Source organism: Echinops telfairi, unplaced genomic scaffold, assembly GCF_000313985.2.
Source record: "Echinops telfairi isolate 266 unplaced genomic scaffold, ASM31398v2 ScPeMD7_70;HRSCAF=299, whole genome shotgun sequence".
NCBI classification, from domain to species: domain Eukaryota; kingdom Metazoa; phylum Chordata; class Mammalia; order Afrosoricida; family Tenrecidae; genus Echinops; species Echinops telfairi.
Window position 1 is genome coordinate 32,193,168 of NW_022103968.1, and position 24,831 is coordinate 32,217,998.

Consider the following 24,831-nt stretch of genomic DNA (forward strand, 5'->3'; position numbering starts at 1 on the left):
AAGAGTCATGCATTGTTTCATTTTAGTCTGTCAGTACTATAGATTGTTGTTCTGTGCTGTGCTTTCTTGAAGTCAGTTACCTATTTGATTAGGGACTAATTTAGTCTATATTATCATTATAGTACAAACATGGCTAGCTTTATTAAGGTCCCAAGTAAGGGTTTCTTACTTGCGCGTTCTGCTGGTTGAATCCTCGTATCAACCTGTGTAGATGAGGAGAGTCACGATCAGATGTTAAGTGGCTGGATTGAGACCACACAGCTTAGTAAGGGGTAGAACTGAGACGTGAACCTAGCCACTCACTCCCGAACGCCTCGCTGGCTTTGTTGTGCTATGGGAACGAAAATAAAAATACTAAAGATATCTTTATGCAGAGTGGTAAGGAAATGAAAGCATTTGCACATAAAATTGGGTTGACTCACTCCAGAGAAAGAATGATTCCAAAGGATAAAGAGCAGATAATCTAGCTGCGGTTTCTTTTTTCTTTGCCTCCCATGATCACCATAGCAATCAGTGAAGAAAAAACCCAACAACACATTGCAGCTATCAGGTGGAGAGGGTTGGCATTAAGCTGGAGTCTTATTCTAATAGCTCTGAAACTTCCCGTGGAAGGGGGAGAGGGCAAGTGGAGGGGAAGTAGCTCTCAGGTGCTCCTCTCCCCAGTCTGGTGGACAGCCCCCGGCCTCAGCAGATTTTTCAGGGTAGATGCAAGTGGTCTATTTGGGGGAACCAATTCTCATAGGATATCTATGAACCAAGAAGTGAAGGGCATGCCTGACATTTAAAGTTTTGATAGTTTCACTCTTCCGTTGAATGGCAGTGTCTCTGGGATGGCAAACGGAGTCAATTCAGATTCTCAATTCAGATTCTTAGTCTCAAGAGCAGCCCCTTCAAACCCTATTTGCGAGTATTGAGGAACTTCTGAATAGCGTGTGACTGGCCTCATGGCCTTACTGAAAGTAGCCTCTCTGTTTTCAGCATGCTTCAGACTCTGCCAGCCTTCACCCACACACTTAGAAACAGATATGGGTCCAATTTGTTAGTTAGTGATAGTCTAGAAGAATAAATTCCTGTTTGCGGTGTTTAATTGGGTTCTTAAAAAAAAAACAATGTTGGTTTTGTAAATATGATTAACTTGGATACCTGCAGTCTTTTTAAAATGTGGGAATGACAAATTCTAATATAACTACCACATTTGTGCTTCCTTGTATAGTAATGGGAGTGAAATATTGCTTCTTTTTTTTTTTACAATTATAAATCCACTTGAAGAAAGCGAGTGTAGGTGTTTGGACAGAGGAGGGCTACATCCCACAAGAGTGGACTTTAATAATCATTAGCCAGAAGATTGTTCATTTTTTAACATAGTCTGGCCTACTTGTGCACATAGTAGTGCTGAATTTTAAATACAGTTTCTCTAACAGGGTGTTCTTAAGTTCAAACTGACGGGTTGTATGAGGATAAGTCAAAAAGTACTGCTGCTGGGTTTCCAGTTCACACATGCATGGGTTTATTCCAAACCAGGTGTGTTTAAACCTGTGTCTGCAATCCCGGGGCAATTCCAGACCAGTTTTCTCAGTAATACACTTGGTTTAGGCCCGTTTAGGGTGCCTCAAAAAAAAAAAAAAATCGAAACAGTGGCTTTTCCTGGCCCTGGAAAAGCCTGTTCAATCACAAGACTGACTCAATAGAGATTGTTTTAACGATCTACCCAAACCCCAGAGGGTTAAGAAATACACATCGGCAGCACTCTGAATACGTCTTGGAGACTTGGGCGTTTGCTGGTAGTTATGACTTGAATGGACAGGATCTAAGTGAGCCCGTTTTCGTTCTCAGTCATCTCATTCGAAGGAAGTAAGTGCACGTATCAGCTAAAAGGTAAAACCCAGCAGCTTTAGCTACCAAAAGGGGCTGCACATGGCTGTAGCAACACTGTATCTATTCAGGGAATGGACGCCAGCACACAGGTTTCTCAGAAGACCCAAACAGAACCAGAATTTTCATGTTTTATTAAATAAGATGCAAAACCCAACTAAAGCAAACTGTTTTATATCATAAATAAATAATTGAAGGCAGATTGGTCAGCTCAGAAGGTTGTGTGACTAATTTAGGGGAGGACTTTGAAGGGGCGATCGTGGATGACCATGGAGGCTCACCAAGAAGTTTTACAAAACCCGAAAGCGGCAGCCCATCAGTGAGAAGAGTAGTACTCAGGACTTTTTATTCCCCATCAGAACACTATACCTGCTCTTTCTTTGAGGACTGCAAGAGCTGTCTTACGGGCATTTCACTGGGAAACCTAACCCCCATCCACCCTGTAGCCCTGGTCTTGCCTCTTCAGACTTCTTTTGTTCTCCAAACGCAAAGAACATTTAAAAGAAACATGATCTGAGTCCCTTGAGGATGTCTGTTTTGACGTGGTGTAAATTGAAGAGAGGAGAATTCTTTAGGGAAGGGTTTGAGGGGTGGAACACCACTTTCAGAAGGTTGTGCGACTAGATAGACGAGGTGGAAAGTATGCTGAGAAACAACAGTGTATGATTTGCTTAATAAAGGTTGGTATAATTTTTAGCTATGCTTTTGGACTTACCCTTACATAGCCCATCTACAGACTGTATTTTACCTTCCTACTTGCGGTGAGTTGCACAAAGCCTTCATGCGTAGTGGGCTGTGCATGTTCTGTATCAGTAAATCAGTCTTTCTTTTTGTAGTAGGGTTTTTTGGTTTGTTTCTTTGAGGGGATTGTGTCTGTTTTATTCAACAGGCGGAAGGAGGGTTGATCTGAATTACTAGAAGGAGGCATTCGGAATTGCCGATCTGTGTCAATGTTGCCTTGTCATTCTTTTTAACAGTATAAGGGAAACTTAGTAGGGGAAATCTCAGTGTCCTAACATTTGAAATAATGGTAATGAATGTAAATGACAGTAATTCCATTTTATTCCTGTCAACAGACAAGAGTCTAGAGCAGGGGAATCAAGTTTTGAAGTGGAATAATCCCGTTATTTTTCTTAACAGTTGACTGTCCTGTACCATATGATGTGATTGGCTTGTGGGGAGGGTGGCAAACCAGGCTTAGTGTCAGCTTCTAAGACTTTTGCCCAAAAAATATGAAATAAATTTTTAAAAATTAAAATACTGGCATAGACTAGATTAGGAAATTTAACTTCAGATTAAAAAAAAAATTAGACTCTGCATGGTTTCATTCAAGTGGGGTTTTGACTGGAAGATAATCAGTAGGCAATCTTTTTAGATCCTTTGTGGTCTGGGAGATAATAATTTTGTCTTTCTGTTAAATTTATCTTTGGAATTAAGTTATTGCTAATGCAGTTGAATACATGATTTGTTCTTTGGTCTGCTGGTTTTAATTACTGCTGTGTGGTGTTTTGCCTTTCAGGAGGGGATCCATGCTCAGTACAGCCATATTTGTTTATGCTGCTACATCTCCAGTGAATGGCTATTTTGGAGGAAGTCTTTATGCTAGACAAGGAGGTAATTTATGAGTTATCAGTTTGTGTGTGTAATTATAGATGCTAACATTTTACACTAAAATGGTTGCAATCTATAGGGGACAGTACAACGATGATAAAATTCCTTGTTAGCCCATTTTTGTATTACAACCAAATCTATGTATTCCGTGTTCTATCTTGTTCTTACGGAACCCTTGAATTTTTTATGATTATCTCCACTATCTATTGTGAAGTTAGCCCTAAGGAACATGTAAGAAAGTACATTTTAAGTTACTGATTTATTTTGCCTGGGCTACCTACATCTGGAGATAAGCTCCACGTGGGCAATGATCCTGAATTTAAAGGCATGTTTAATGAACCAAACCGCAGAGCAAGCTCACTGCCGTCGAGTGGATTCCAACCCCTAACCGCCGACCGTATCGCACAGAGGAGAGCTGCTGCTTCTGGTTTCTGGCTCTGAATTTTCATGGGAGTAAGCTACCTTGTTTTTCTCCCCCTGAGCACTGGGTGGCTTCAAACTGCTGACATTGTGATTAGCAGCCCAACTCTGGGCTCCTAATTTCTGTCACTCTGTGTTACAATCTCTTTCTCTGAGTGCTGCATCTTAGATACCCCCTTGTTCCTTTTCTACTGTGACCTAGAAGTGATGGGAGACATGGATGACGAGCACTCCCAGTGGCGGTGCCCAGGAGTCTTGGGCCAGTGAAGGAGTGCTGGTGGCGTAGCGGCTTGCATGGGGGTTGCTAACCACAAGGCCAGCCACTTGAGCCAGCAGCCGCTCCCCAAGAGAAAGATGAGACCTTCTGCTCCCATTGTCACAGACTCGGGAACCCCGAGGGGCAGTTCTACCCTGTCTAGAGCAGTGTTTCTCAACCTTCCTAATGCCGCGACCCTCTGATACAGTTCCTCATGTTGTAATCCGCCAACCATAAAATTATTTTCGTTGCTACTTCATAGCTGTCAGTTTGTTACTGTTATGAATCGGGTGACCCTTGTGAAAGGGTCGTTCGACCCCCAGAGGGGAAGGGACACCCAGGTTGAGAACTGACCGCTGGTCCAGAGGGTCTTTGCAGGTCAGAATGGACTCCGTGGCAGTGAGTGAGAGCCCTGGTGACATCTGGTAATGTGCCCCTGTTTTATCTGGAATTCCTAAATAGCCAGGTTAATATTGTGCCCAAAGTATAGAATTAAGAATTTTTCAAAGTTGAGGATTGAATTATACTAAAACTCATTGGCCTCGGTGCACTAGATAATGCCCCACCCCTATTTTGAACCCAAGGGTAGCTTGGATCAGCGCCTCCTGGGTATGGGGAGAGATGGGGATCTGGAGCCTGCAGGTGCCGGGGCTACTGGCTGTGCCCTATGGAATGTGCATAGGGCGCTTTTTGACTGTTAGAGGTAAAAGGAGTTATAAAGAGTATTGGGTGTTGAGTTTTATAAATTGAGTCTGAGAAGATAATGGAAAGTTCCAGAAAAGAGAATACTTAGAATCGATTAAGAATAGATAGAAATAATAATTTAGTTAATTGTCTATCCTTTAAGACAAAGCAAAAAAACCCCACACTTGGTGCCCTCAGGTTGATTCACCGTGGTTCTTGGGACAGGCTAGAACGTGCTCCGTGTCTTTCTGAGGCGCAGCTCTTTAGGGAGCAGAACGCCTCTCTCTTCCTCAGAGTCACTGGTGGCTGCACATGGCTGACCTTGAGCTTCGCAGCCGGACGTGCCGCCCAGTATGCCACCAGAGCGCAAAAGGGCATCTGCCTGCCCTTGGGCAGTCAGACCCAGGATCTCTCCGTGACGGGGGATATGCACCTGCACTAATGAGAATGTTGCCAACCCTTCAGAGCTGTTCAATGCTAGCAGATTGTTGGCAAGAAGAGGTTCTTAAAACTCGACCCGTAAAGGAAATGAAATAGAGGAGAGTTCATTCTGGGGGATTGGGGTAGAATTCTGTGAGATAAAGAACTTTCTGTGGAAGAAAATGTAAGTTAAGGGACTCTTGTTTTTCCTGAGATTTTCTGTTGGGATCTCTTATTATTGCTTCTGTTTGATTCGGTGTCAAACCCTTACACACTTCAAGGTTGGTGGTTCAGATGCTCCTTGAGAGAAGCGGAGGCTGTCTTCTCCTTTAAAGGTTTATAGCCCAGCCCTGGAAGCCTGATCGGGGTGGGTACGAGTTGAGCTCAGCTCAGTGGCAGAGTTTGGTTTGGTTACGCTGCAGGTTGATATGTATAATATTTAAACTCTTTATTATAAAGTTAAAATATTTTTCTCTTGATTATTAAGTAATAGATCCTCACCTTACAGAGTTTTGGCAATATTAAGAATGAATTCTGTGACCATCTAACTCAGAGATTTTAAGCTTTTAAAAAAAAGCAATATAATACTTCCTTTTTCAGTTTTTTCGTGCAAGCTGTCATGGAACTGATGTGTAAGCAGTTGAGAGTGGGATTGCCCTGGCTGAAACAGGTGTGGGGCTGGGCTCGTACCCGTGCTTCAGAGACGCCTCCAAGGGCCCCAGAGCTCCAGGCTGGGGTTTGAAAGCCCGTGAGCTAGGCCAATTTGGAGTCCAGAAAGGTGGATTGACTCACTAGCATTCGCAGGTTTTACTCTGCTGTTTTGAAACACTTCTCATTTAGATTGCACTGACTTTGTTGTTGAGAATATGTACAGAAAAGCATATGTCAAACAACAGCTGTGTTGATAACATTTCCTCTCCTTTTCAGGGTTTTTCTTCCCTCATTAGCATAAACCCATTGCCCCAAAGCTCCGCTCTAATCTTTCAATTTTCTGTTATCAATTTGACCAGATAATTCTTTAAAAAGAGCATTATGTTCATGATAAACCTTTTCTGTAGTTAAACTGGTGTGTGGTTTTTAAAAGACTTCAAGGGATATTTCTCATATAAGGCTTACAAATTATCCTGGGCAATACTTTTAGGGGTTCATCTACCCTCCATGACTCCAGAAAATCTCGAGCTCGTGAGAATGTATATATCTGTTTTGCATTTCTCCCCTTTTGATGAAGAAAAATGAGGCCATCTGTGCCTAGAAAGGTCCGCAGCCTCAGGAAAACCTGCATAGGTTCACTCGGAGTTGGAATCGACTCCACAGCAGTTCAGTGGGGAGGTCTGTCCTTTTGATTTTCATAGTTTCCCTTCTTTCAGGAAGGAGATGGATAAAGCAGATGTTTATTGGGGCATTCCTAATTCCAGCTATGGTGTGTGGGACTGCCTTCTTCATCAATTTTATAGCCATTTACTACCATGCCTCAAGAGCCATTCCTTTTGGAACAATGGTAAGTTTCTTGGATTTCACTCTAAAGCTAAAAAGTGTGAGCTCTCTAGTAAAAGTCCTGGCATTGCCTCTGGGATTGGAGCGTCCAGCCTGTCCCCACTCAGCCCTGGGAAGTTGATGAGGAAAAAACCGTGTTCTCCTTCGTGTAATTTTGGTTAAACTGAAGCTTCACGGTTGCTCTTTGGCCTTTGATTCTCTGCGCCGGTACAGGCAGCCTTTAAGTCTGACCTAAGTGCACTGTAGCTTTTTCCTTAGGAGAGAAGCTGGTAAGTATATTTCAGAGAAAGAAAAACGACAGGTCAAGAAATGTGTGTGATTCAGGGCAAAGCTGGGCACACTGGTGGGAAAGCTGTTTCCAGTAACAAAATGCTATATTTAGAACTTCACTAAGCGTTTATATTAACATCGGTACTATAAGGAGCCCTACTGGCGCTGCCCCCGAAACATTGAACTGCCAACTACCAGGTTGGTGGTTAAACCCACCAGCTGCTGCACAGGAGCTGCTGACGAAGCTGTCTGCTCCTGTACAGATCTGCAGCCTCAGAAAAACTCTGTGGGGTAGCTGGGAGCCGTATCAGCTCCGTGGCAGGGTTGGTTTATGTTACCACATTCAGATCTCTTAACTGTCAGTGCAGTTTAAACTGTTGTGTTGGTGCCTTACTCACTGTCTCCAAATTACTTATTCTACGCTAGCCACAGAGGTTGAGAGCCTGTGTAGATTGTCGTCTTAAGGTTCACTTGTGCTCACATGCACTCATTTGGACGTATCCATGGCTGCGAGGTGCAGAGTGCTTACTGCTTCTCAGAGAAGCAAAAGAACCGGTCCCACCATTCCGTTAGTTAATGGCAGTGCTGCATCCAGACCTTACATCACTTCCGGAATTTTAATCTTGTTTTGGTTTGAATTGTACTTCAGGGTGAGGTCTGCGTTTCAGTGGTATCACTCACCGCTTTCTTAATTACCGATTTGCTGTCATTAAGCATTTTAGTGTAATGCATTGGAACAGAGACACATTTTCTACTTCATTTAGCAGAACTCTGGTTTTCAATATGAATTTAAGAAAAGGAAATAGCCATGTGGAATCACAGAGTCTACTACGATGGGTTCAAACTGTCCCCCAGACATGTAGGGCCATCCAGCTGAAGAGCTTCAGCAGTTCACCAGTTTCATAGGCATTTTTTAATACTGATTGGTTTATAGATGGTCAGTTCTATACGTAGACTGAACAATACAGCCCTTTGCCAAAATAAGTATAGCATTGCTTAACCCTTGTGTATTAACACTAATTCTTTGTAATTGGGGTCAATGGTGCATTTTGCACTGCCTGGGTGTTACAGTTTTTAATCTGTTAGTCAATTACAAAATGTCCTTTAACTAAAAAAACAACCAAAAGGAACCAGTAATATGGAAGACAGACGTTCTAGCTTCACTGCAGCGTGAAAAGCAAGACTCCAGTTGAACAAACTGATGCAGTGTTGTGAACACTCATTCCTCTCTGCCAAGAAATGTGGAAGGCAAAGGTTACCCAGCCATTGACTGGGTAATGAGAGATCCGTATGTGTGCCCGTGCCAGTGAAAGGTGACCCGGCGGAAGGTTAGCTGTAAGCTTGTTGGAGCTGTCTTTTATCAGATGGGGGACTTCTTTGTTCTTATTGGCTGGACGCTTTCAGTATGAATCAGTGTTGGATCTGGCATCTGGGGCCCCTTTCCTCCTTGCATCTGCTGAGATGATCTATGATTTTACTTTCTTAGTTTGACAGTATGGTGAATTGGATTGATTGTATTTTGTTTGTTTTGCATCTTTATTCATGAGAGATGCTGGTCTGTAATGTTCTTATAAGGTCTTTTTTTCTTCTTCTGATTTTGGTATCAGTTAGGCTTTATAGAAAGTTTTCAACTTTATATTCAGTGTTTCATCCACTGTCGTACTGAAGTGACCCCAAAAATGAAATAGGGCACTGTGTATTCGCAAGGTGAAAATACGTGGATAAAACTCCTTAAGAGCATTTGTGTTTGAAATGGAATGGTCCTACTTAGTAGGTTCAATTGTTGGAATGCTTGTGTTGAGGAGGAATAATTTTTCCATAGACATTTGTTGTTGTTGTTGTGAGGTGCACTGATCGGTTCTGAGTCCCAGCAACCCTGTGCTCAGCAGAATGAAACATGCCCGGCCCTGGGCCAGCCCTGCGCTAGAAAAGGGATGGTGGGAATCACCTACTCTGAGAGATGTGAGAGAAATGCTTAAACATAATGACTGGCAAGCGAAGCTACCTATAAGCAATTACTATTACCTTAAAATAATCTCTGTCCCATGCCAGTATGGTCCAGCCTCGCCTGTACAGATGTCCTACAAGGCCAGGCTGGAAGGCAGAGATGGAACAAGCAGTGGCCACATTCTTGGCTCGTAACGAGATTGAAAAGAGACGTCACTCGTGTAGTAGTGTCCTTGGAGTGTGAAGTGTACCTATCGGTTGCTTCTCATTTGCCTTTCTTGGGGCCAACGGGGAAGCCCTTGGCTCAGTGTAGGTCTTTCTTCTTCCCACCACCTGCTCTCACGCTCTTATGGTCCCTGGTCAGGAGCTAGGAGGCTGGGAAAGGGCTTTTACTGCTAATAGTTACAGTGTTTTTTGCCAGTGTAGTGTATTAGTGTTTTTGTGTTTTTAAACTCTTAGCTGGTTTATTTCACCGTACACTGCAACTTTAACGTAGAACACCAATATTGGAAACAGACGCATGATTCTCTTAGTGAAAAAAGTATATTTTGCAAATTCAAAATTTTAACCCTATTTATAATGATCCAGTAAAATTGTGATAAATTCTAATCTAATATCAAGGGGTATGAGTAACAATTCAGTCATTATTTTCCTCAGCAACCACCAATTTATTGGATTGAATCTCAGATGGCAAATTCCCAACGACCCGGTTGAGTTAATTCCATGTGACTTTTCTTTCTATTTTGAACAGCTTGTCTTGCATTATAAGGGTAGTCTTTAAATGCTTCCAGAACTCGACCATAAAGGAGTTCAGAGATTGGTTTCACAATTTAATCACAGTTTCTAACAAACTACGTACATTTAAAAAATTACACACTTAAAAGATCAGATGAAATTTTTTAAAAAATGCTGAACCGTTTGCTATTATCTTGATGAGGCCGCTTATAGGTTTGTTTACTGTTGTCAAGCTTGGAATGAGCACACACGGCGTGTCCCAGCTTTACTCAGTTGCCTGTGACACCCATGGGCTGTGGCGTGCATTTCCTTGTAGAACTGACTCCTGGTGGAGAAGTGGGGAGGCGGGAGCAAAAGACAAGTGTTGCATTATGACCCTTCCTAATCAGTGACGCCTGGACTTGAGCTCCAAATACATACACAGCGACAGCAGGAGAAACGCTGTTCTGAGATTTACAGGGAAATCAGTATTAATGTCTGGCTTAGAATTCCCTTGAGTGTTTGGTTTTATTTTATTTACAGTTTAAAATATTTCTAAACTGCTTTCAAAAGAATATTGAAATCAAACGCTTATGAACTAGCACACCAGGTGATCGATGGAATCAGGTATCAGGCATCAGAGGACCCAAAACAATCATATTGATGCAAAGGAGGAGGCTCCGAGTGGAGACCCAAAGCCCATCTGTAGACCATGGGCCATCCCCTCACAGAAAGGTCATAAGGAAGAGACGAGCCAGTCGTGGTACAGTATAGCATCAATGAAACATACAACATTCCTCTAGTTCTTTAAGGCGTCCTCCCCCCACTATCATGACCCCAGTTCTACCTTATAAATCCAGCTAGACGGGAGCATGTACACTGGTACAGATAAGCGCCCTCGACACACGGAATTCAGGACAGATAACCCCCTCAGGAGCAATAATGGGAGTAAGGGGAAAGTGGGGAGAAAGGAGGAACTGATCACAATGATCGACGTATAAGCACCCCCACACCTCGGGGGGACAAACAACAGAAATGTAGAAACGTGGGTGAAGGTAGACTGCGGATGGTATAAGATGTGAAGATAATAATTTATAATTTGTCAAGGGGTCACAAGCATGGGGGGGGGGGTATGAAAAAAGAGGAGCTGATACCAAGGGCTTAAGTAGAAAGAAAATGTTTTGAAAATTTTGATGGCAACATATGTACAAATGTGCTTGATACCATGTATGACTTGTTATAAGAGCTGTAAGAGTCCCCAATAAAATGATTTCTATATTTTAAAAAGTGCTTGTGAATAGTGGAAGCTCTTCTACTGGATGGACCCACATGCCTGGGGGACGGTTTAAAATTCCCCAGCGTAGACGGTGTCATCCCACATAGGGCCGTTTCATTTCTCTTCAGTTCCTATGCATACCTGCTTGAAGGAGAAAAGGTGTAGTTCTCTTTTGCAGTGCATTGTACTTCCATGACAATGGCAGTGATCAGTAATTATGAAAGCAGTTAGTGATAAACACTGAGAGACAGAATTCACCCTCAAAATACGTATGAGACAGAGGTATAATTCACAACCAGGTTTAAAATGTCTAAAAGCCATCTGCTTGATTTGTTTTTTACCTGAATATTATCCTTGCTATAATAGACGAGTATACATTTTTATTATTAATACTTACGAATTGAGACAGCAATAAATTAAGTCCTAAGCCAAGTCTTTATGATGGGTTTACAGAGCTCTGTTACCGCTCACATTTCTGCAAGTTTTATCTGAAAGGAGGCCGATGACACCTTTGCAAAGGCTGTGGGAAGAACACAAAGGGAAGTAATGAAGATGGAGCGTTTTCACTCCGCGTGGCTCCCACATCGATTCTTCTCTCCTCACACAATCCTGTGGATTTTCTGCACCAGCCTCTCAGTTCTCTCCATCAATTCTTCACAGTTTTATTCTGCTCTTCTGTCACTTTCGCTTTCCATTTATTAGGACCACAAAATGTGTGATTTGAAAGCAATCCGAATTGGGTCTTCAGCCCTGCTTTGTTATGTGGTAGAGTGACGTGGGCATCGTCAGATGCTGGCTGAGGAAGAACTTGAGTGGGTATCTTCAGTTACACAGGTTTTCATAAAGGGGAAAAATTCCCAATCTAAATATGTTCCAGGCTGACTCTAAACTTCGAACTACGAAGGGGCAGAAAAGTACTTGTTGATTTCAGTAATGGCCCATGTGTGCATAGCTAGAGGTAGGCTTCGATTATGAGGCCCCAATGCCGTGTAGACTAGATGAATAAGAGAAGCCTGGCTCGTGAGGCTAGCAGATCTGAGTTGAATTTTCCGTCTTGCTACTATTAGCTGTATGATCATGGGAAGTTGCTTACCCGCTGAGTCTGTAAATAGGAGATAGAATGCAAACCCTGGTGAGTAGTAGGAACTTAACAACGTGGAGTCAAATAAGTCAGTTACTGTGATGGAAGACAAGGGTAGATCTGTTTAAAGCATGGCAACTGAAAGTGAAAGAAGAGAAAAAAGGACTATCGCAGAGACTGCTTGGAAGAATGGGATGAATAGGGACAGGAAACAGATAGGAAAGGCCGTATATACTCGGGTATAAGCTGAGTTTTTCAGCACATTTTTAATGCAGGTTTTGTGGTAAACTTAGGTGCCTTGACTGATACTCGGGTTGGCTTATACTTGAGTATTTACAGTAGTTCCATTTGTAGTTAGCTAACTAACAAACCAATGTACAATGAGCATAGCCAGAGTTTTCTGCTTGTGAGGAACAAAGATGGAGAGCCTTCTTCTCGTGCATTTTGGAAGAACCACGCCCCGGAGAAGGACTTCGTGCTTGCTACAGTAGAGGGTCAGGGCAAAGAAGACCCTCGAGGCGATGGATTGGCAGTGGCTGCAGCAATGGTCTGAGAGGAGGCTTGTGCAGTGTTTTGTTCTGGTGGACAGAGGTGGGCTCCCAGTGAGTGGGAAGTGACTCGGCAGCACTTCACAGCAACAACAGCTGTAATTTAAAGCATTTCCTACTCCTTCCTATTTGGGTGTATGGTACAATTTTAGCCCATACTGAACTTAAACACATTCTTCTACGATTTAATTGCATAAACAATATCTGTATACATTTTGTTTTTGCTAATACGATTGTTTCCTGAGTGATCACACCATTTTTCTTTAATTTACAGGTGGCTGTTTGTTGCATCTGCTTTTTTGTTATTCTCCCTCTGAATCTTGTTGGCACAATACTTGGCCGAAACCTGTCAGGCCAGCCCAACTTTCCCTGTCGTGTCAACGCGGTGCCTCGTCCTATCCCGGAGAAAAAATGGTAAAGAGAGCGCTGAATTTTACCCCGCTGCTTTCTCACCCTATTTAAGTTCTTAAGGCTATTACGTGTATATGCATGTAACTCTGTTTAGCTCTAGAATTGGCATGACTATCCGAGGCTATTCTTAGAATTTGTTTTCATTTTTTCCTTCAACCTGCACTGCTAGTCATTGTAATAAATGATAGCGTTACTTCACTTTCTGAATTGAAGTAGACTAGAATGCAGGGATGGTGGAAACTAAAGCTGCGAGTTCATGAGTATGATGCACAGGCCAAATCTGACCCCCTGCCTGTTAGGGGAGCATTTGCTTACATATCGTCCATGTCTGCTCTTGCACGGCAGTGTCCAAGTTGAGTCGTTATGGCAGACTCATCACCGGCGAGCCTGAAATGTCTACTATCTGAATCCTTACCCCAAACGTCGGCCAACGCGGCTCTTAGGATTGCATTTTCTTTTCCAGTATTTTATTATTCTAAACCATACTGACATACATTTATAGTTTTATCCACCCTGAAAATTGAGAGCCGAGTTAGGATTGAGTCCAGTCATAATGAACAGGCTTAGCTTTTTTATCTCCATCCTGAGTTCGCATGAACGGCTTGTCATCAGGCTGAGTGTTGGACAGACTGTGCTCCTAAGGCTCCCCGACACGGGGTTTCTCAGGAGTCTGTTATTTTCCATATAACAAACACAGCCACATAAAAACGTGTACATGCACATACAGAGTCTATGCTGGAAGTATAATGATTATGTTGTTTGTGTAAAAATATGGATACCAAATGATTCTGAATTTTCATTTTACTGGTTTGTTTTTATCCATCAGGACAATTTTAAGTATCAAGCATTTGTTTCTGCTATCAGGATTTATATCCTGTGAAAATCATATTAGAAATTTTTACCACTCATTTTCATATTTTCCAGGTTCATGGAGCCTGCAGTTATTGTTTGCCTAGGAGGAATTTTACCATTTGGTTCAATCTTTATTGAAATGTAAGTTTGGGTAATATACTTCCTTTTAGAGGGGTTTGATTTTAATAAGAGAATTTAGGGTAGGTATAGAATTATAAGATGGAAAGACAGCTAATGGAGTTAGTTGTAATTCCACAGTTTCCAGAAAGAACTTGTAGGATCTATAGTCTCAATATTCAGTTGCTCTGTTATCAAATATTCAGGTGAAGTTAATACTCATTTTTGGGTGGTGGGGTGGTGGTATAGCATTCTAGACCTAACAGGAGATCTTAGAAATGAAAGCAAGCATCCTGGAGAGTGGTAGACCGGCCTTCCGCCATGTGCGTGATTAAAAAGTACTTGCCTTTGGGAGGAGGGAGCGGGGAGGGAGGGCGAAAAATGAGCTGATGCCAGGGGCTTAAGTGGAGAGCAAATGTTTTGAGAATGATGAGGGCAACGAATGTACAAATGTGCTTTACACAATTGATGTATATATGGATTGTGATAAGAGTTGTATGAGCCCCCAATAAAAAGATTTTTTTTTAATGGAGAAAAAAAAAAGAAGTAATTGCCTTTGTTGCGTTTAAAAAATGTATTTTTGAGCGTCAGGGAAACTGGGTAAACTAGGCAGTCTCAAGGAGGACATCTTCTGACACGTAGTTACTCCCGCTCTCCTTCCCTCGTGGCCAGCAGAAGTGCTGGCAAGGGTGGACTTTCTTGAGGGGTGAGAGACAGGCACCGCGTGCCCAGTTTATCAGAGCGCATCGGCTCCGCCTCCTTGGTCATCATGCGGTCACTGCCCGTTTTCCCTCAGACGCTGTCCTGCTGTTCCTCTGCGAGCATTTACACTAGACAGTCCTCCAGAAAAGGCAGTTAGGGCTCCTGCCCACGAAACGCCAGCCATGTGACAACGCTCCACGGCTGATCCTCCTCGTACAGGGAAAGCGCTCAGGACAGACACGATTAGATCTGCAGCTGCTCAGTTGAAAGCGTTAGCCCATACGCTAACGAATGCATGTTTCTTAACACTTCAACCTAAAGCTACTAAATGTATATCCTTCACCAGTCCTTTCTTTTACCGTCACGTCAGAGTCTGCGTGTCTGGAACAGCTGTCTGCTGATTGGAATTGCCATCAGCTTTCCTTTCTCACTCATAATCCGTCCTCTGTTTCCAGTCTTTGTCAGCGGAACAAGAGCTTAGAGCTTTCTCAAGTGTTCAAAGTGCAAAATTCTTCTGAATGTGTTCCTTGATCCCTAGTCTTTAGTAATTGTCCTACCTATAACTAATTTTAGATTTTTTTTAAGCAACTCACCTGGTGAAACCTTTCTAAAATATCCAACGTAATTTTCATTTAAACTACAGCTCCTTGGCTTGTATATTGTCTGATATATGTGGTGTTGATTAAATTATTTCATTACACTAAGAAGTACAACCGACATAAGTAGGTTTGGCAATAACTCGTGATGCTCATCTGCCAGCTCATGTGGACACTGGGCATTAGTCAGGTGTCACTTTAGCTCCTGGTTTAATAAAACTGGTTCAGGAACATCTTCTGTAAATCGAGGCTGGTCTTTCTTTGTTTCCTCACTCTGACGTGAGCCCTGACTGATTTCTCTCTCTTCCGTTCCCAGTCCCTTGTGAGTCACGTTTCTTCCTGCTGTCTCAGGTATTCCGTTCCATTAGCCCGTCCCTCAGCTGTATCATTGACTTGCTGTTTCTTGGCATCTCCACCTTCAAGTCCCTCTCCTCTTGGTAGGTAAAGTGATCTTTCTAAGGTACCTGTTGGATCAGGTCACTTCTTTGCTTAAAGACCTCTCACTTTCATCTGGCTCACGCCCAAACCTCCTAACACGGTGAATAAAGGCCTCCCCTCCGGGCCCCGTTCACCTCTCCCAGCTAATTGCTCAGCTCCCGCTCCTTCATGTCAAGTTCCAGCACCCTGAATTGTCTTGTTTCTCAAATTATAGTAAACTCCCTTCACTGGGAACTTTTGCCTTTGTTCTTGTGTCTGGAATGCTCTTCCAGTTTCTGCCTCCTGTATGCCTCATCAAGGAACCCTGGTGGTATAGTGGGCTACATGTTGGGCTGCAGGGCCAGCCGTTCGACACCACTAGCGCCTCTGAGGGAGAAAGATGAGGCTTTCTGCTTCTATGAAGTTTTACAGCCTTGGAAATACACAGGGGCAGGTCTACTCTGTCTTTGGAGTTGCTGTGAATCAGAATCAACTCTTTGGCATTGATGAGGGGGTTTTGATGTTGTTGTTTTAAATATGACTTACTGATTCGTCCCATTACCCTGCAAGCTGGTAAGATGCCCTTTCAGTGTGCGCATATCACAGAGTACCCCCTTGGTTCCTTTCCTGGTGTTGCCGCACTAGACAGCACTCTTCTTGGGGTAGAGACACTGTCAGTATCTGTAGAGAGAATGAATAACGAGTCAATAAAAAAGCAAAGAGACGAGAATAAGAAAAAGAAGAGAAACAAGGGTAAGAGGCCACATTCTAATTTAATGATGAGCTAGGATTTAGCGTGCCGAGTATTTTCTTGATGAAAAAGGTTCTTTTTAAAAAAAATATTGGGAGCTCTTAACAGATATCATAACATTCCATAGTTCAATTACATCAAGCAGTATTATACAATTGCTACCACGATCCGTTTCAAAACATTTTCTGTCTTCCTGAACTCCTTGATATCAGCTCCCCTATCCCCTCCTCTCCCCACCCTGCCCCCCAGGAACCCTATTCCTTTTTTTTTTCCTGGAATAGTTTTTGGGTGGCCATATCTTACACAATCCACTCTCTCCATTCACATACAGTTCTTTTGTTCGGCCCCATCGAGTGGGGTTATACAGTCACCGTGCTTTCAGTGTCCCGTCCTCCCTGCCCTCCCTGCCCTCCCTGCCTATACCCTCAGGGCCCCGCTGCTCCTGCTGCTGTCTGTAATTGGGTATCTATCTTGACTTTCATGTGCCAAACGATCTCAAATATACAAATGAACACACATAGAAATCTACAAGTCTAACATGATTAATGAGGTAAAAACCGTAATAGTCAGGGGAGGAAATATTAAAGAACTAAAGGATAGTTATGTGGGTCATCAGTGCTCTACCACACCCTTGATTTTTCATCCCTTCTGTGTGGCCCCTCTGAGGGGGACTGCCCAGTTATCTTTCAGGTGGGTTTTGGGTCTTCACCTTGATATGATTGCTTGTTTTTGAACTTCTGATACCTCTTCCCGTTGACACCTCATGATCACACAGGCTGGTGTGCTTTTTCCATATGGGCTTTGTTGCTTCCCTGCTAGATGGCTATTTTAGCTGCAAGCTTAATGTAAAGGCTTCTTAATGCCCTTTCCCTTACTGTTTTCTCACAGTATGGTTTTTCTTGGGCTTTCTTTTTATATTAGTTTCCTCTCCTAATCTTATGTGTTTATTACTTGTATCAAAATTATTTTATATTTAATAGGGTACTTTTTGAATGTGAAATATGAGGGGGCTTCTTCATGGGAAAAGTCCATTTTAATTCCATTTTTTCATGAACTTCCTTTGAAGCTCTCTCTCCTTTTTGGAAGCCCTCGTGAACTTTGCTTGGATAGTGTTGAGTCTAGAGAAAATGAGTGAAGGAATCGAATTTCTTTTCAAAACAGGAACCTTAGCTGTTTAGATGCATGCATTCTTTTCCACATTTCCACATTCTTCTAAACTTCTAATTTATTCAGTGTATTCAGATTGCATTTTTTCCTACGAGAGCCCTATTGAAGGACCTGTCTCTGAAAGATTCTCTCAGGCAATGTTCTCGAGAGAGTTTGCGAGCCTGTCATAAAGGAGGCAGTGGTCAGGGAGACTGGTGGGAAGAAAGACTGGGAGGCGAGGGCCAAGGGGGAGGGTGCTGGCAGGAAGATGCCACAAGAGTACAGTGAGTGGCAGCGTAAGCTTTGTGTTTGTCGCACTTTATCTAGGTACTTTATCTTCACATCTTTCTGGGCATATAAGATCTACTATGTGTATGGCTTCATGATGCTGGTGCTGGTCATCCTGTGCATTGTGACCGTATGCGTGACCATCGTGTGCACCTACTTCCTGCTCAACGCAGAGGACTACCGGTGGTAAGTGCTCGTCGGCACCGCAGAGACCGTGTTTTAAGCAGAGTGAACAGTCTGTGTAGAAGTCTTGCTACTTCAGATGGGCATGATTTATTCTCCTCCCTCAATTATAGAAATGATCCCATTTGGGAGGCAAATAAACCAGGCAGGTTTTTTGTGTGTTTCTTTCTATTTTGACTAAAGAGGAATTCTGGTTAGAAATCTGTTTTTGACGCTGGAGCCTCGGTGAAGAGTGAGTGCCAGTAGAGGTGCGAGGAGAGCCGCTCTGCAAGGGGAAGTGGTTACGGAAAAGGTCCCCTGTCTCAGGAAGTTGGGGGGAATTCCCTTTCTCCTTCCAGGCCTTATGCGCACTCCTTACCTGTATATGTCAGTGCACCTGTTTGTAAATGTGCGGCCTTCCAAAGGCTGTTTTCATCAAATACTTTTTGTTGGACCTTTGTCTCGGTAGCATTCATTCTAAGAGCCCTCTGTTTCCCTTCCCAGGCAGTGGACAAGCTTTCTCTCTGCTGCATCGACTGCAATCTATGTTTACATGTACTCCTTTTACTACTATTTTTTCAAAACAAAGTAAGTTGCGGCACTTTTCCAATCGTACGTTTATTAAACGGAATTTGCTCCTTTAAAATGCTACATTGTAAGGCCCACGTGGAAGCAAAACTGGACATGCTATGACTGTTGGTTTTGTTTCAGGATGTACGGCTTGTTTCAGACGTCATTTTACTTTGGATACATGGCGGTATTTAGCACAGCTTTGGGGATCATGTGCGGTAAGTTCTGGGGCTCCTAGAATCCCGAGTAAATCTCGAGCGTCTCAGACTCTAGCTGGAATTGAAGCGCTTGCAGCCTGCGCTGTGGCCTGGAACACCGAGACAATCTTGAGAGCCAAATTCCTTCCTTTGGGCTGTTCCCAAACCCTCATCTCAGACTTTTACTTTCTGTTCCAAAAACTTTGGATTACACCATTTTCAGTACCACAATTCATACTCTCATTCATACTGAGAATTACGTTTTTTTTCAAGTGTAGGGTCCTCTGCACAGAGTGTGATGTAGTCAGGTTAAGGTGTTAGCTGAATAGTTTATGTGAGGAAATTTCTCCAAATATCCAGGGAGGCAGCACCGCTCGCTGGTGTATGCTCTCTGCCTTGGGCCAGCATTCCCCAGCTCCCCGGGCTGTGAGGAGGACTTGGTGGCTGGTGAGAAGCTCAGTGAGTGGCGGGGCCGTGGCTGCGGCCACCTTGACAAGGGCTAGCAGGCCTTGGGTTTCCTTCCGTCCCAGCCAGGCTTGTGTGTCTGTTTCTGCAGAATCCGGATTTTCACCTCAGAGCACTTGCATGACACTAATTCCGTGTATAATAGCTTACTTTGGGGGGGGGGGGGAGCTGTTTTTCACTCAAATTGGGCTTATTTCCTAGTTAGCTCATTAGAATGATATAAAAGTAAAGGGTTGCCCATTGTGGAAACAAATTTTCTAACACTGAATAATTCAAACCCTGCTACTTTTTCTGTTATTTTCTGGGGGCTTTATTAAAGGTGGGCAGGGGAAGCAGGGATGGAATAATCTTGTGAAAAGCTAGGAGGCCCTAAGGGTGGTGTAGTAGTTAGGAGTTGAGCTGCTGAATGCAAGGTGAGCAGTTTGAAATCCCCAGCCACTCTGGGGAGGAAAATGGGGCTTTCTACTCCCTCATGATTATACCTTCCAGAACATGGGAAACCCACCTTGAGTCAGAATTGGCTCAATGCAATGAGTTTGGGATGAGACAGGTGTGGCAAAAGGAACATTGATGGTGTTATCTTGCTAACCACAAGGTTAGCAGTTCAAATCCACCAGTCACTCTGCAAGAGGAAGATGAGGCTACCTGCTCCTGGACAGATTTGTAGTCTTGGGAAACCAGTGGGGCCAGTTCTACTCTGCCTTCCAGGGTTGCTGTGAGTCTGAATTGACTCAAGTCCAGTGGGTTGGGTTTTGTTAAAGGTTCATTTTTATTTCCATGTTACTGATATGTGAAAAAAAGTACATCAGATCACACTTGTTATATGATTTAACAGGTGACTTAGCACACAAAAAAGAAAAAGCAAGCAAGCTCGCAGTTCATTCGAATAGCTTCTGTGAGAATATTAACATAAATCTGCTATCTTGAAACTTTCCCGAGCAGAGATCACTTGGTGTTGTAAAAGGAACCATCCCACGCTGTATGTATTTGTTTCAAAATCCCTTATTTTTGTCTTTGCAGGAGCGATTGGTTACATGGGAACAAGTGCCTTTGTCCGAAAAATCTATACTAACGTGAAAATTGACTAGAGACCCAAGGAAAACCTGGAGCTTCGGATCGATGTTTCTTTTGCAGGTGGAACATGCACAGCAAAAAAAAAAAAAAAGCGCAAGAAGAGATGTGGGCTGTAACAGTGGTGCGTTGTGGGTCTTTTTCGCGGATGGCTTAGAGTGACGTCTATTCCCATTGATCCTAGGGTCTTACTGACTGCTTTCTTCCACTGTTCACAGCAAATGCTTGGATTTTATGCAGTAGGCATTACTACAGTTCATGGCTAATCTTCCCAAAAACTAGATCATAAAAGATGAAATAGACCAGCTCTCTTCAGTGAAGAGGACAAATAGTTTATTTAAAGCATTTGTTCCAATAAAATAGAGGGAAAGTTGGATGCTAAGATTACATGGCTAGCAATCTTCCTGGCACTCAGTGTCACTACGTTATTGAAAAATAATGTTCCAGAAAGATTACCTTTGTCTCTTCTTTTTACTGCCATCATCAACCTCTTGTGGGACATTTTTATATATTGAATCTGGGTTCTTTTTTGACTTTTTTTCCCCTGTCCATTCAACTGCATCCTTTTTTAAAAGAGAGAATTAAAACATATTAATTCCTGCATGTAACATATCTGCTGTCATCTTAGTTGGACCAACTCCCCATTTATTTATCTTAAAACTATCCAGTTGCATCTTAATTCCATCCAAAGAAGATACAGTCTGAAGACAAGAGGTGTACTCTCTGCAATGCAGTTTACTGTACAGTTAGAAAGCAAAGTGTTAATGGAGAAGATACTTGTTTTTATTAAACATTTTCAGATTTAGATTGAACAACATTTTACTGAATGTCTAAAGCGATTATCTTTTTTCTCCCTCAACGTAGTCTACATCTTTTTTGGCTTTGAATGAAGGCTTTACATTTTTAAAAAATATATTAAAAACGTGAGGGGTGGGTAATAATGTGTAAATAACATTAAATAATGTAACGTAGGTGTAGATTCCCAAATGCATTTGGTTGTACAGATCGACTACAGAGTACTTTTTTCTGATGATGATTGGTGTAGAAATGTGTGAATTTCGGTGGCTTTTGACACCTTGCCTACCATTGCATGAAACATTGGGGCTTCTTCAAAATTTGTGTGTCATACTTATTTTGGGATGGGAGGTTGTTTTTTTCTTTTCTTTCTTCTTCCTTTTTTTCCTCCCCCGAGACTCCTCCAGGAGTTAAATTTGTAATTTAGAAAGATTTGATTTTGTTAATCCTGTCTGGGACACTTAAGTAAGTCTGAAGCATTACTGCTCTAGACTGTTAAAATAAAATTTCCTGACCAAATTGTTTTGTGAGAAGAGATGTGTTTGCAATTTGAAAATACCTGTTTGAAAGGCAATACTACCGAATGCCATTTTTACAAAGATAAATTGTGCTTTTCTAATACAGGGGGCCCACACTTTACAGTCCCCAAGCTTGCTTACTTGTGCTTACATCTAGATGCTATCTAGGAAGTCAATGCCAAGCCCTTCTTGAATTAAACTGTGGCACAAAAGTCTGTTCAGGTTGGTGTACTGTGTGGATGGGCTAAAAGTGGTCAACAACTAAAGGTTTCAGTTTTCTAAGGAGAAGTATTTTAATTTTGAATACATCTTTCTAGAACTATTCATAATGTGAAGCTTTCCTAGGAACGTTGAGCTTCTAGTTTAATAGTTTGCTATGCAAATGACCACCTGAAACAATGCTGTATATTGGTATTTTTAGAAAGACTCCAAACAGCTGTATTTAAACCTTAATGTGCAACTCATGCCATTTAATAGTTAAAACAGTATTTATAAAATATGTTTCTATAAATTGATGGGCTCCATCTCCTGTGTGGCATGTGAGACTGGAAAGCTGCTTTCTTAACTACCCAAGTGTGGTTGAAGAGAAGAAACAGCAATTGGACCAGAAGCTGGAGGTAAATCCTCCTCTTAAGCCAGATGGTCTATGAAATGTAACGTTCCAGTTCTTCCATTTTTTTCCTTCCGTCTCACCTGCCCTTAAGATCTTATAAGAAACCAAAATCAACATTTAATTGCTTATATAACTTTTTACTTCATGTAAGGTACTTTTAACATAAAACACATTGTCTGATGGATTGTAAATTGGACAGCCAGCTTTTGTCTTAATAAAATGAAATTTGTTTCTCACGGTAGGAATCTTGCAGGTAAGATGTAGGGTTATTAATGAATGTGCGGTGTAGCTGCTTTCAGGCGCACCAGTTCTTTCTACGAACGTGAGCACTGAAATTCTTTGAAATCTGTAGTGAAAAAAAATGTTGATTTTTAAATACATTCATAGAATTCCATTAATTTCCAGGACATCCTGGAAAGTCCTTTAAAAATAACATTTTGGCTAGGGGTCGGGTGAATGTGTATGTGTGCATGTGTGCCTGCACGTGTGTGTTATGAAGAAAGCAATTCACAAATGGTTTGGCTTCATAGCACTGAGCTGCTGAGTGAACTAGAATATGATTTAGAGTTATTAAAAGGTGGGATTTTTCCACCCCAGTCATTCTGTGTATGCCTTTTATTTGCTAACATCATTTACTCAGTGTACCAACTGATGTTATGAACACTGTCCACAACTAACTAAAGGGTGAACCTCCCTCGTGTGTCTAAGCACGTTTCCCCAGAAATGCAACTGCACTGGTAGTTAACGACATTATCCATTATCCTGGTACCAGAGGAGGTTGAAATGGAACTGAGCCTGGACAGATGGTAAAGCAATCTTTAGTATACCATGTTGGGTGCCTCGATTGTACTGGGTTTTGCCCGTAAATCATGTGCCTGCCCCTGCCCCTGCCCCTGCCCCTGCCCCTGCAGTCATAGAATTCATTCTATTGTGTTAACACCTGAACCTAGTGGTGTGCCGGGGTGTTTTCCATTGCGAGCAGATGGACCTCTTTTTAAAGGTGGTTGCTGCAAATAACATTTCTTCCCATAGCCACTTTATTTAAGGTTTGTCCACACATTGTATTCATTTTGATAAAGCTTTCCTTTTCTAAATGTTCATTAACCACCGTATGCCAAATGTCATTGCAAATAAATGTTATTAAAATAACGTTTTGAATGCTTAACAAATGTAAAAAAAAGAGACAGAAGTGTATTCATGTAATTTGTTCAGGAAAATAAGTACCGAATGGCTTTGGTATATTAATTCCAGGGAGATGAAAGCCTATTTGTAATCCATCAGGGTTTAAATTTCGGTTGCAGTGTGGCTTAGCACTTCATCCTTTTGATTTACTGCAATGTGTAATTAAATAGGCATAGTGACATGAAAACATTCTCTGATGTTTTTTATATTCTATAGTTTTTAAACTATATTTTAGCAACCAAGGTGTTAAAAGGCCAGAGATATGAAAATTTATTAAAACTGCTCAGTTTGGACATGTGTACATATAGATTAGACTAGTTAGAAGTAGGCTAGAGCAGAAAGTGAGCCACCAAAACTTTCTATCAGGTTTTCAGTTGGTATGAGGAATAGCTCTAGAACCATACAAGCATGTCCTAAGCCATTTGATTTGACTGTTTTATTGGAACTGTAGACAAAATCAAAGTGAAGTTCTTTCACTGGTGCAAAAATTGCCTGTGTTGAAGCATTGGTGAAGTAAGGTTGCTGAAAATAAAATTACAGCAGCCTGCTGCTTGATACAAGCCCCTTGTTGCGTGTGTACCCTAATGATCAGTTTAGGTCCTTTGAAAGAAAGACATTTAGGCAAGGAAGAAACAGGAGTTTTGTTTGAAAGACAACATTGCATCCTGGGAAAAGCGCTAGCACTGTCTCACATGGGCTTTTCAGTCGTGTCAGACTTGCCTCCGCCCCCACCGAGCACGGACAGTCGTTGGCAGGAAGGAATTGGAAGTCATTGGAAGGAAACAGTTACTGCTCAGTGGTGACTTCCGTTGTGCACTCACCCTGGTTTGAGCAGGCCATCTTCCACCTGCCTTCAGTCATAGGAATTCATTGAATACTGTATCACATACCATCAAGGTTCTAATCTAGTCTGTTACCTAACTGAAATTGGATTTTTGAAAAGTAATAAAAAATTCAATGTACTTCCCTTGGGTGCTCGCTTTCTTTCATTTTTGAGACAGGTGTACGAAGCCTAAGAGACATCCCATTATCACAGGCATGTATGTGACAAGATGGCTAACCACGTTCCACAATTGTCTAAGACGGGACCAGCAAACTGTCAAGAGCCGATGGGAAATGGTCTTTCTTGGCCGAGTGAATCCCGTTGCCACAACTCAGCTCACCTGTAGGAGCTCACCTAACAGCCAGAGTGACTCAGGCATAACGTGCACAGGACCGGCTTCCCCTACAGTTGTAGTCACTAGAATGGCAGTGGGTTGCACTTGGGAATCCCTGCAATGAACTTTAAAATTGAGGTCTGGTTTCTCTCGACAATTATTTTGAAGGAAAAAAAAAAACCCTCAAATGGGCAAAAAGTTGAAACCACGTACAATGGTTTGTCTATT

At 42.2% G+C, this 24,831-nt stretch overlaps 1 protein-coding gene across 1 annotated transcript in view; it reads left to right on the forward strand.

Moving 5' to 3' along the window:
• TM9SF3 (transmembrane 9 superfamily member 3) overlaps positions 1 to 24,408 on the forward strand; it is a 47,141-nt gene extending 22,733 nt beyond the window's left edge. Inside the window, exons 7-14 of the mRNA XM_004701037.3 lie at positions 3,392 to 3,486; positions 6,631 to 6,761; positions 12,868 to 13,007; positions 13,929 to 13,997; positions 17,913 to 18,059; positions 18,540 to 18,623; positions 18,747 to 18,823; positions 20,288 to 24,408. Coding sequence (XP_004701094.1) covers positions 3,392 to 3,486; positions 6,631 to 6,761; positions 12,868 to 13,007; positions 13,929 to 13,997; positions 17,913 to 18,059; positions 18,540 to 18,623; positions 18,747 to 18,823; positions 20,288 to 20,355 — 811 coding nt within the window. The 3' untranslated portion in view covers positions 20,356 to 24,408. The remainder of the gene's footprint in view (positions 1 to 3,391; positions 3,487 to 6,630; positions 6,762 to 12,867; positions 13,008 to 13,928; positions 13,998 to 17,912; positions 18,060 to 18,539; positions 18,624 to 18,746; positions 18,824 to 20,287) is intronic.
• The last annotated feature ends 423 nt before the right edge of the window (positions 24,409 to 24,831 follow it).